The sequence below is a fragment of the Papaver somniferum genome, chromosome 5, assembly GCF_003573695.1.
Source record: "Papaver somniferum cultivar HN1 chromosome 5, ASM357369v1, whole genome shotgun sequence".
Lineage (NCBI taxonomy): Eukaryota > Viridiplantae > Streptophyta > Magnoliopsida > Ranunculales > Papaveraceae > Papaver > Papaver somniferum.
The window spans coordinates 203,429,763-203,441,253 of NC_039362.1; the positions used below are offsets into that span (position 1 = coordinate 203,429,763).

General features: G+C 37.2%; 2 protein-coding genes across 3 annotated transcripts; both read left to right on the forward strand.

The window, feature by feature from the left end:
* Window positions 1-792: 792 nt before the first annotated feature.
* On the forward strand, window positions 793-6,212 carry LOC113284355 (eukaryotic translation initiation factor 2D-like). The gene is made up of 7 exons (XM_026533795.1): window positions 793-1,120; window positions 2,230-2,420; window positions 2,541-2,635; window positions 2,721-3,146; window positions 3,871-3,979; window positions 4,946-5,594; window positions 5,900-6,212. The coding sequence occupies exons 1-7, from the start codon at window positions 874-876 to the stop codon at window positions 6,019-6,021; spliced, it is 1,839 nt and encodes a 612-aa protein (XP_026389580.1). The 5' UTR covers window positions 793-873; the 3' UTR covers window positions 6,022-6,212.
* A 143-nt stretch (window positions 6,213-6,355) lies between these two features.
* Window positions 6,356-7,936, forward strand: LOC113284356 (probable carboxylesterase 18). Of its 2 annotated transcripts, XM_026533797.1 has the most exons (2): window positions 6,356-7,510; window positions 7,678-7,936. In XM_026533797.1, the coding sequence occupies exons 1-2, from the start codon at window positions 6,515-6,517 to the stop codon at window positions 7,699-7,701; spliced, it is 1,020 nt and encodes a 339-aa protein (XP_026389582.1). In that variant the 5' UTR covers window positions 6,356-6,514; the 3' UTR covers window positions 7,702-7,936. The 2 variants fall into 2 exon arrangements, with proteins under 2 accessions (XP_026389582.1, XP_026389581.1); XM_026533796.1 differs by having other exon boundaries at window positions 6,359-7,936.
* The last annotated feature ends 3,555 nt before the right edge of the window (window positions 7,937-11,491 follow it).

The following is an 11,491-nucleotide window of genomic DNA, read 5'->3' on the forward strand; positions in this document are numbered from 1 at the left end:
TGCATCAGATGTTATTCATATTTCTTTGAATATACTTTTGATTACGATCTAATTCCTACTGAGATGTGTACCTAAAATTATATTTTAATCAAATATGATTATTGATTAAGAAAATGATTGATCCAAATTAGTTGTATGATTGTATAATTTTGATTAACCATATACTTGGTGTCTCGTAAAAGAAAGGCTGATCTAAAAATTGTAAAAATGGAAGGAAAAAAGAAGTTTTAGTTTTTATTGTAATAAAAATTGATATAAAATAAGGTAAAACTATTATTTATTAAAAAAAATGCTGATTAGGATGGATAGACATCCTCTATGTGAACCTCTAGAATAAGAGGTTGAACAGGAGGATGTCTTCGTCAAACTATGCCATGTCATCTACACATTGGTTATAGAGATTAGGACTGGAGAAAGATTTTAGGAATTTTGGATGTGTATCCTACGTATACGAAGACTTTTTTTCTCACACACATACCGTTGGAGAAGCTCTAAGACTTGCTCTAATCTGATTAGTGTTTTCATGAATTCCACGAACCATCCCACAAATTCATGAAACATGGCTTGGAAAAACTGTGAAAGACCCCAACTTAGAAGCCACTAAATTCGACGATCCACAATTATTCCACACACATAATAGGTTGGATTCCACCGTAAGATTTGCTCCTATGCAGAACTACGAGAAACCCCGTACATGCTAATTGCCCAAGGATTCTCTCTCATGCGCCGCGCACACACAACAGTGTATTTACTTGTCTGAGTCGGCAGACCTCACTGAATTCCAACTTTCTGTTCTATCTCCGCTCTTCCCCTCCCACCCCCAGAAAAACAAAACAAAACAAAAAATTCCCTAGGGTTTTGAATCATCCAAGGATGTTCAAAAAGGCGAGTGAAGCGAAAGCGCTTCAAAGATTATCAGGTGCAGATCGTAAGAAGTTAAAACGAACCGCAAAAGAAAGATTTCCACAAGTATCTGATGCTGATATTGATTTAATTCTTCCTCCTAAAACTGAAATTACAGTCTCCAAATTCCCTAATCGCTCACTTGTTTATGGAATCGAAGGAGGTTATCCTATGCTCTTTGATGTTGATGGTAGAGGCAATGAAATTTTCCCCACTGGTAAGTAAAATCTCTTTCCCCAAAAGAGTTCTTATGAGTTCAACTAGAATTTATTTAAACAAACCTTACGAAAAATATGAAATCACAGTAGAAAAGCTTCAGTTGTTGAATAAATGTTGAGCTGAAACTGTTTGTGTGGATGAATTGTGACTAAAATTACGTAGCTATAATGCAAATATGAACGATTTTGGAGATGATGATTGAGAATATTTATCTGATACCATGAAAACTAAGCTCTAGGATTGTAACAGGAGATATTGTTGCATTATATTCTACTTCCTAGACATTCCTTAAGCTCTAGGATTGTAACAGGAGATACTGTTATTGTTACTATTATCAACTGATACCCTGAATACAGTATTGAATGCAAGTATTCGTAGAAGATAGAGCTATACTATTAGAGTAGACAGGAAATTAGATTTCAAATATGAGATAGTTTGATTGATTACAGAAACGAAGATCTAGAATATTTATCTGATACCAGGAAAACTAAGCTCTAGGATTTTAGTAGGAGATATTATTACATTGTATTCTACTTCTAGACACTAGGAATTGTAGCAGCTATTGCACGAGGGTTCCCAACCCTCAAATTTCCCAATGGGGAGGAAGATAGGAATCTATCATACTGAATATGATTTCTTAAGCTCTAGGATTGCTGTTATTAACTGATACAAATGCAAGTATTTGTAGAAGATAGCGATACAAGTGTATGGGGAGTGTAGACAGAAAGTTAGATTTTACTTATTACACTCGTATACCTGTAGTTGTACTTTACTGATGCTTTCAAACTTCTGGTAAGGGTTGTTGTCAGCAAAAACCGGAGGTACTCCGGATGAGTAATTTAGTAGTAATAAACTGAAAACTTGTTATCTAGTTCAACTGAACTTGTTGGGTAGTTAACAAAAACCCGTACATGTTGAACAACATCGAGACTTCTAGGAGGAATTTGTTTGGAATGTATGCGAGAGATTTGAATTTGAAACACATATGTAACTGTTTGGAATCAAACACATATCTTTGATTGACTCTTTTTTTTTCTTTTTCCTGTAATGCTTGTATGTTATTATCTTTTTCTCCATATGTTGCTTAGGTTGTGATACATTTTGCAGTTTTTGCACTCTGGAAGGTTCCTGACCTGTTGCCAGCATTCACGCTAAAAGGCGGTGAAGTATCTCGCTTTATCCTTGGAGGAGCAGATCTGATGTTCCCTGGTATTAGTATACGTGAAGAGGGGATGCCTTCATTTTTATCAGGGAAACCATGGGCTGTAAAAGTACCTGGTAACCCAGCTCCAATCGCAGTAAGCACTTCTTAATTGTCCCATTAAAATATTCGATGTTGCATGCAATTGCAATAGCCCAACTAGTCTTTTCGTAGAGCACTCTATGCTAAGTTTTGAAGATATTTGAACATTGTGCAGGTTGGTGTCACCACCATGAGTAGCACAGAGGCATTAAAAGCTGGTTTGCGTGGAAAGGCTTTGCGAATAACTCACTATTATCGTGATTCGCTTTGGCAAGTACAATGAATACTTAAATTAGCTCAGCGTTTGACTAACTTACCTGCCATTGTCATAATTTTTTGTTTTTAATTTAAATAGGGAATCAGTGGAAGGTCATTACGTGCCAAATGCTGGTTTTTTCGAAGATGTCGTTTACGGAGATCCTGCATCTTCGTCAGGCTCTCAGGGGCCTGATTCAGTCGAAGATTTTGGTGATGTTCATAGTGGTCAAACATATGGCTATGCTGTTGGAGGAGATGTAGAAGTGAATGATGTCAAATTGGAGCAAGACCCTGGAGCCTCAAATCAGTCTGATATGAAGAATGAAACTGCGGAACAGATAACTTCAGATATGAGTGGTTTGAGAGTCACAGACAATGTTTCTGCCGAGGAATCAAATGCTGAGAAAAACCAGCAAGCCCTATCTAGTGAAGAGGTTGATGCCTTATTGGACAAGTGCCTTCTGCAAGCACTACATACTACTGTAAAAGACAAAGACCTTCCCATCCCTGGAAGCACATTATGGTAACACATACACTTTTTTGTTTTGTTTTGTTTTTCATATATCACCTTATTGATATGTGACAGCTCAGCTGAGCCTGCAGTAGGATCCTCATACCGCAGGCTCATTATTTGCAACAACAAAAAATAAAAAATCTTGTTGAAAAGTGTTATTTTCATATGCCTAGACATTGACATGTCAACCTGTGATGTTACTCTATGAACATGACAGAAATACAAGGATGTGTCGGTTGGTGTTAATGATGTGCCCGTTCATGCCTGTTTTTATAATTATTGACAAAATGCTATGGTATGTTATTGGAGATAAATGTGTTCGCAATACGCGCCTCCGCTGCATATTTTGAGACCTCAGTTCAAAACAGTGCACAAACCATATGCCATACAGTTAGGGCCCAGTTGTCAGCTAAGGCACAAGGCTCACACACACACACGTCTTTGTGCAACTATTCTCAAGAACTCTAAATCTAGCGACACACATCAAGAACATGCATAATTCTGAAACATCATACCGGAGAAGCTAACGTGTAAAGAATGTAGGAGATCATGTGGGTTAAAGCATCTTTAGGAATCACCTGCTCCCTTGGTGTTGTATTCAAATATCAATTTGAACTGAAATAGTTATTTTGTTGTCAATTAAGTATTAACTACTTTGAGCTACAATTTGTAGTAACTTCTTGTTTTAGTACACGTCCTAACAATGGTCATACTTGTTGGTGTGCATATGTAGGTCAAACCACGTATTGCCTTGCAGACCTGCAGGAATTACACTGGATATCAAGAAATCATCGCACAAAAAACTCTCTAAGTGGTTACAGTCTAAATCCTCTATTGGACTGGTGAGCCTCTCTGCATTATGTTCATCCTTTCGTTGTTCTTGATGAAAAATTTGCCTACTGTTTCTTTATCGTTCAATCTTACTAAATTATATATCTATGTGTAGAAGCATGCCATGCTACCTAGGAACTATAAATGATGTGAACTAAGTTAATTATCTGAGTCTTGTTCAAAGCCTTTTAAGGAAGGTGTTGTCTAGATGTTTAATTTGAAGAGCCATATTTAAAATGGCAGAGACTTCAAACATATTTTTTATCTTTTCAGCAGCAGAAGCTTAACGTTTACAGGTGAACATGGATTTCGACTCTATATTTTAGGTTTTTCCTGTCTTGCTGGAAACTCCTGATAGCCATGTAGTATCTTTGGGACTAGAAGAAGCGTTATCAGAGGAAAACTAAGGCTCCCTTTAATACAAGAGTGGAGATGTGGATGGCAAATCTTGAGTTATCAGATAGTGCTGACTCTTTCTTGGAATTTGCAGAAAAATAATAGCTTAAATCAATAATCCTAATACATAATTTGTTAGGTTGATTTGATGTCAAATGTTTCAGTAATCTTTCTGTGCAGTCTTTGTTCGTGTGATATTAGTAGATGTCTGGTTAACCTAGCTGGTGAACTACAATCGTCTATCAGCATTCTAGTGGGTGCCTTTACACTAAAATAGGGTGTTCTTACTGTTGTATTTATGCAATTTACCTGGGATTGATTGGACTTTCTCATTATTTTTCAGTATGAGTCCTGTGTAACCATCCCAACATAACCTCCAACTTCTTGACATGTAACTCGAGATTGGAGTTGTGTCATATTTCCTTTTTTTCTTTTGTGATATAATGTGATGTGTTTCTCTATAGAGATGCAGATAAAATGCAGCTAATTGTATGAATCCAAGCCTTATTTGTTTCTGCAGCATAGTTGTGTTTCTCAACCTGCATATATCTTCTTACACCTGTATTGTTCAACTCGGACAGATATCATCCAAAGAAGATAAACACAAGAAGGAAGTTATGTTACTTGCTGTTAATCGCAAACATTCTGATTACACCTCCTTTAAACCAGAGAAGCTACAGCCTCAGATGGTTGCTGATAACAGTGTTTCTACAGCCTCTGAAAGCCAGCCACAGAGACCAACTCTTGAGGTGGTGGAGATCTACAAATCATCCGTTCATGTGAATCCTATCTTAGGTGCTTTGGGAGTTGATACAGGAAGATATTTTAGTGCATCTGAGGCAACTGATATTGTTTCTAGTTATGTTGAAAATCAGAATTTGGTAAAGCCAACAAACAAAGCCATTGTGGTTTTGGATGCAACTCTATGTGATGCTCTCTTCAAGGGAACAATAAAGAAGGGCTCAACATATCCAACTGAGATTCATAATAAGGATTTAGGAGCTGCTTTTCTGAGTCGGATGCAGCCTCACCACAGAGTAACGAGAGGAAGTGAATCTGCTGTACGTAAAGGTGCTCTTAAAACAGTTCAGATAGTGACTGAACGTAGGCAAGGAAACAAAAAAGTAACTAGAGTGTCTGGATTGGAGTCTTTCTTGGTAGATGCCGAAGTATTGGCTTCTGAGCTGCAGAAGAAGTTTGCTTGCAGTACAACAGTGGCAGAGCTTCCAGGTAACACAGTTTAGTTATAAACTATTTTTAATGTTTAATATTTAATTGTGTATCTTTGTTGTCAAACACGTCATAGTTGGTATTGTCTCTTTACCTGCACCAATCAACAAGTTAAATTAGCTTTTGCTGGAGCCATTAGGGATTGGTGGTTCCTCATTTGCATATTCTTGGTAGCATATTCTAGGTAGAATAAAAGAAAAATATATATCTATTTTTTTGCACCTTTCAGAATTGTGGAAGTTATATTTCTATGCTGAGGTGAAACAAAGAACGATTTGCTTATCTGTTTATGTGATTTATGACAGGTAAAAAAGGACACGAGGTTGTGATTCAAGGTGGTGTAATTGATAACCTTGGAAAGTACCTTCTGGAACACTATGCCGTCCCTAAAAGATTCATCGAAGTGCTTGACAAAACTAGACGATGAAACTTGCTCAGTTCCCGTTCTTCATTTTTGTATCCCTCCACCAGTTATCAGGATACCTAGTTTTGTAACTTTTGTTATAAAGTTTCGGTCAGAATCTTTTTCAATCTACTGTACTCAACAACAATGGACTGAACTTGATTATTTCTTGCAATTTGCACATATTGGGATAAGATCGAGGGAGGTTTTGCTTATTTAATGAAGGTAGGGTAGATAGATCATATAAGTTAGCCTTGGTTGTTTTTTTTTATTTTTGATCGACATAATGCTTGGAAAGGTGTACCTCACAAATATGAGTGGTGGCCATTTAAACAATAGATAAAACGTCCCCTAGTTAGTTGCGAGAGCCATTAAAGCTGGTAGTGGGAAGAGCTCGCAAAAGTTAATAGACAGTTGGCATGGAATTTGGATTTAAAAATTTGAACTCCTGATTAAACTATGGAAGTTTCAGGTTCTATGATGCTTCCCTAGCAATAGAGGGTGTGAAGAAAGAAAGATGTTTCGGCAGCAGACTGTATCACCAGTTCTACCATGGATGCTGAGACTATTCCTCTCTTTTGTCACCTTCTTTTATAGTGCTTCGGTTCGTCTAAACGGAACTGTCAACAGAAGCTTAGTGAACACATTTGAGTACTTCCTCAAGCGCCCACAAAACCCGGAACCCGTCCATGGTGTAAAAACCTTAGACATCTTGATCGACTCAACGAGAGAACTCTGGTTTCGTCTTTTCATTCCAACTGAATTACCATCAGCGGATGGCGGAACCAACAAACTTCCTGTGATACTCTTTTTCCATGGTGGTGCATTGACATTCCTGTCTCCCGATTTAATAATATACGATGCAGTCTGTAGACGCTTCGCTCATAAAGTTCCCGCTATTGTTGTCTCTGTCAACTACAGGCTCACCCCAGAACACCGTTTCCCGTCTCAGTATGATGATGGATTCGACACTTTGAAATTCCTCGACGAGAATAACTGTAGTGGATTACCGTCTAATGCTGATTTGTCATGTTGTTTTCTTGCTGGAGACAGTGCAGGAGGTAACATAGCGCATCATGTTGCCGTCCGGTGGGCTTCTAAAGTCGATGAGTTTCAACAAGTTAAAGTGATTGGGTTAGTTGCGATTCAACCTTTTTTTGGTGGAGAAGAGAGGACAAAATCAGAGATACGACTCCATGGAGCTCCAGTAATACCTTCTGTCAAGCACTGCGACAGGCATTGGAAAATGTTTGTACCAGAAGGGTCTGACCGTGATCACGAAGCTGTAAACGTTTTCGGTCCGAATTCTAAAACTGATATATCCAGACTAAAAGAATTTCCTTCCACATTGGTGTTCATCGGTGGATTTGATCCATTACAAGATTGGCAAAGACGGTATTATGAGGGTTTGATGAGTTCTGGGAAACAAGCTTATTTGGTCGAGTACCATAACGTGATTCATGCTTTCTACGTAATTCCTGATTTCCCAGAATCTTATCTTTTGATTAGTGAGGTAAAACGTTTTATTTGGAATCAAATCAGCTCAAATAATACGTCTCAAATCTATGTTAAAGAAACACAGAAGAATTACTAGTCAAGTGCCACTTTGTCATGGAATTTATAGAATAAATTTTGGTTTTTCTACTCATTTCCAAGATTGATTTTGCTCGTCATATGCAGTTTTTTCCCGCATATGGCTCGTAATTTCAACTTTGTCATGGAGTTGGCGCGAAGCTGAAGGTGTTTCCTTTGTCAACCAGTTCATCTTGAGGGAGATGTTAGCTAGTGTTACACCTGCTTTACACTATCTGCTGTTTTCTGTCTCAGTGGATTGCCATTAGTTTAAGTCTTCCGTATTACATATGATATTGTTGTCTGTTGTGTTGGTGTAAGAAAGATTTGTTCAATTCATTTGGTTTTTCACCATTGTTGTCACTTTTTATTGGCCACTCTGATGAGGGTATATAACAGAAGATCAATGAATTCTACTCACAAGGTGCTAACCGAAGATTGGTCTCTCCCGAATATTTGAAAGAAACTGCTACATCACTAGAATTTGTGCTGGAACGATTGGCCATTCTAGATACTAAATAGCACCTTATCAATTGTCCGGTTTCAGAGCTATTGACGTGTTGATTAATGTTGTAAACTAGCTAATAAGAAACACTTGATCTCTCTGATTGCTCCATGAACCTCACAACGATCTATGACAAGAAGAAGAGAAAGAGAACCACACAGATGCAAGTCATAAACAAAAGCAACAAGAAGTAAAGTACTCAAGGATTTAACGTGGTTTAACAATATACACAATGTGTGTATGTTGTCTACATCCACCAAACGCCTACGACCTCTTTATTCATTATAGAATCAACTAACTGGGAGTTACACATCAATCCGTCGACTCACCACAACATGACTGAACGCAAGAACTCTTCACAAACGCCGTATAAATCCAAAGTAATTTCTTCACTTATACGAGATAACGTTTACCACATTACCTACCACAACGAGATGATCTTATCTGCACATATATCCTGACATAAATTATCATGGGCGCCTTCCGCTCAACACCAATCATTTGCTCCAGCACCACCAAGATGATCTTCTTCTTTGACAAGATGTCTTACCAACATCTCCATACTGATATTCCATAATGAGATATCTCTAAACATCGATAAGTACTCCATAAGCACCATAATGAACACAAACTTTGGTTCAGCAAATATTGATTATATTGATAGAGATAATTTGCAACTCCAACTGTGGAGGTATATATATCTACAGAAACTTATCCTTCAAGTATTCTTAGACCACAAGTATACCTGACTTACAAGTCTAGAACAACCTATTTACAGTAACAATAACTCAACACTCCCCCTCAAGGTGGTGCATAGACATCTGACATGCCCAGCTTGACAATAGAATTGTGAAATGATGAGTTTGATACTGCTTTAGTCAACACATCTTCCAATTGTTCAGCAGAACGAACAAATAGTACTTCAATAACTTTATCTTCTACCTTCTCATAAATAAAATTCCTATCAATCTCAACATGCTTTGTTCGATTATGTTGAACAGGATTATGTGCAATCTTGATCGCTGATTGAGTATCACAAAATATCATAGGAACTTCCACGAACAAGCCAAGCTCCCCCATAAGCTGCTTAAGCCATAAAAATTCACATATTCCTTTGACCATTGCTCTATACTCAGCCTCTGCACTAGACAAAGAAACAACCTTTTGCGTTTCGCTTTTCCAAGTAACAAGGTTACCTCCGACAAATGTGAAATAACTTGTAGTTGATATTCTTTTATCACCTTGTCCACCCCAATCCGAGTCAGTATAACATGAAATATTTAGATTTCCATGGTTTGAAAACATCAAACCTCTTCCAGGTGCAGACTTTAAATACCCAAGTATTCTCATGACATCATCCATATGTTGTTTACCAGGATTATGCATAAACCTACTAACAACACTTACTGCATAAGTAATATCAGGCCTGGTTTGAGAAAGATAAATCAAACGCCCTACTAACCTTTGGTATCGTTCTTTATTAAATGGCAATTGATCGGAATCCTCATCTAGTTTATGATTTGTTCAATAGGAGAACTGATAGGCTGACAACCTAACATACATGTTTCCTTTAGTAAATCAAGCACATATTTCTATTGGGATAAGAAAATACCTTGCTTGGACCGTATAACTTCTATTCCCAAGAAATATTTTAGAGCTCCCATATCCTTCATTTCAAACACAGAAGTATGCCTTCAAATTTCTCATCTCATCAGCGTCATTGCCAGTTACCACCATATCATCAACACAAATAATGAGTGATGTCAATTTACTACCAGATTTCTTCATGAACAAAGTATGATCAACATTACTTTTTTTATGCCCAAATGTTTTCATTTCATTTCGAAATCTTCCAAACCAAGCACTTGGAGATTGATTCAAACCATACAATGCCTTCTTCAATCTACACACAACGTTGGGATCATTCTAACTACCAAATTAACCCTGGTAGCAATGACATATAAACTTCTTATTGTAAATCTCCATGTAAAAAAATTACATCATATTGTTGTTGCGACCACCCTAAATTTTCTGTTATAGACAACAACACCCTGATAATATTTATTTTTGCTACATGAGCAAAAGTCTCTTGATAATTTATACCATGTGTTTGAGTAAATCCTCTAGCAACAAGTCTCCCCTTATATCTATCAATAGAACTATCAGGTTTGATATTGACAGTCCCATCTGCACCCAACTGCTTTCTTCCCCTTTGGTAATATTACTGACTCCCACGCCCCATTTTTTTCAAGTACTCCCATTTATTCAACCATAGCATTAAGCCACCTTTGATCAGATAAAGCTTCTTGAAGTCTAGTAGGAATAACAATGTCTGACATCTGGCTAACAAAAGCCTTACAAGAATTTGTCAATCTATTAGTTGAAATGTAATTACCAATATCATATTTTACCTTTTTAATAGGTTCTGGAGAGTATCTCTCTCGTGGTATTCCACGATTACTCCGTGGTGGTAACTCATATCGGTTAGCTTCAACAACTCCACAATTGTCATTATTAGTAGTAATACTAGTTGAATCTTTACTTACCTCAAGAACATCAGCAGCAGGAGTAAAACTGGAAGGAGTGACGGGTACTAAGACAATAGAGGTGTTTTCTTCTACGATAATTTCTTGAGTTGCAACTGTATCTTCTTCATTAACTTCTCTTTCTGTAGCAATGTCTTGTTTTTCAACTTCTTCTTCTTGACACAAATACTCTTCATCAATGTTGCCAATAGATAATATTTCCATTTGAGGAATAAATTCTAACACTGAATCACAACTTTCTGGAAAAAGTTTCATCCAGTTGAAATATGCATTCACACTCTCTCATGAATAAGAGGAATTGGAATCAGGGAAAGCAAAATACATTTCATTTTCAGAGAAAGTCACATCCGTAATGACATACATCCTTCGAGATGGAGGATGATAACATTTGTAACCCTTTTGAAATTGTCTATACCCAACAAAGACACACTTAAGAGCACAAGGCTCAAGCTTTAAACGTAAATTCTTTTGTATATGTACAAAAGCTACAAAACCAAACATCCATGGAGGAAGTGTAGGATTAGAAGGAAGAGTCACAAATGAATCTAGATTATTTACTGGTGTTTGAAATTTCAGAACCCTAGTAGGAACTCGATTAAGAAGAAAACACGGCAGTAGTAAAAGTTTCTTCCCAAAAACTCGGTTTCATGTTTGCCCCAATCAAGCTTTCCTTGGTAATTTCTAATAGTTGCCTATTTTTCCTTTCAGCAACTCCGTTTTATTGTGGTGTGTATGGACAAGTAGTTTCATGGACAAGACCACACTCGGAAAAGTAACCCTTTACGACTTGATTGATATATTCCCCACCTCTATCACTTCGGAGGACCTTTAAATTTCCAGAATATCGTGTCTGAACTATTTTGTAGAAATT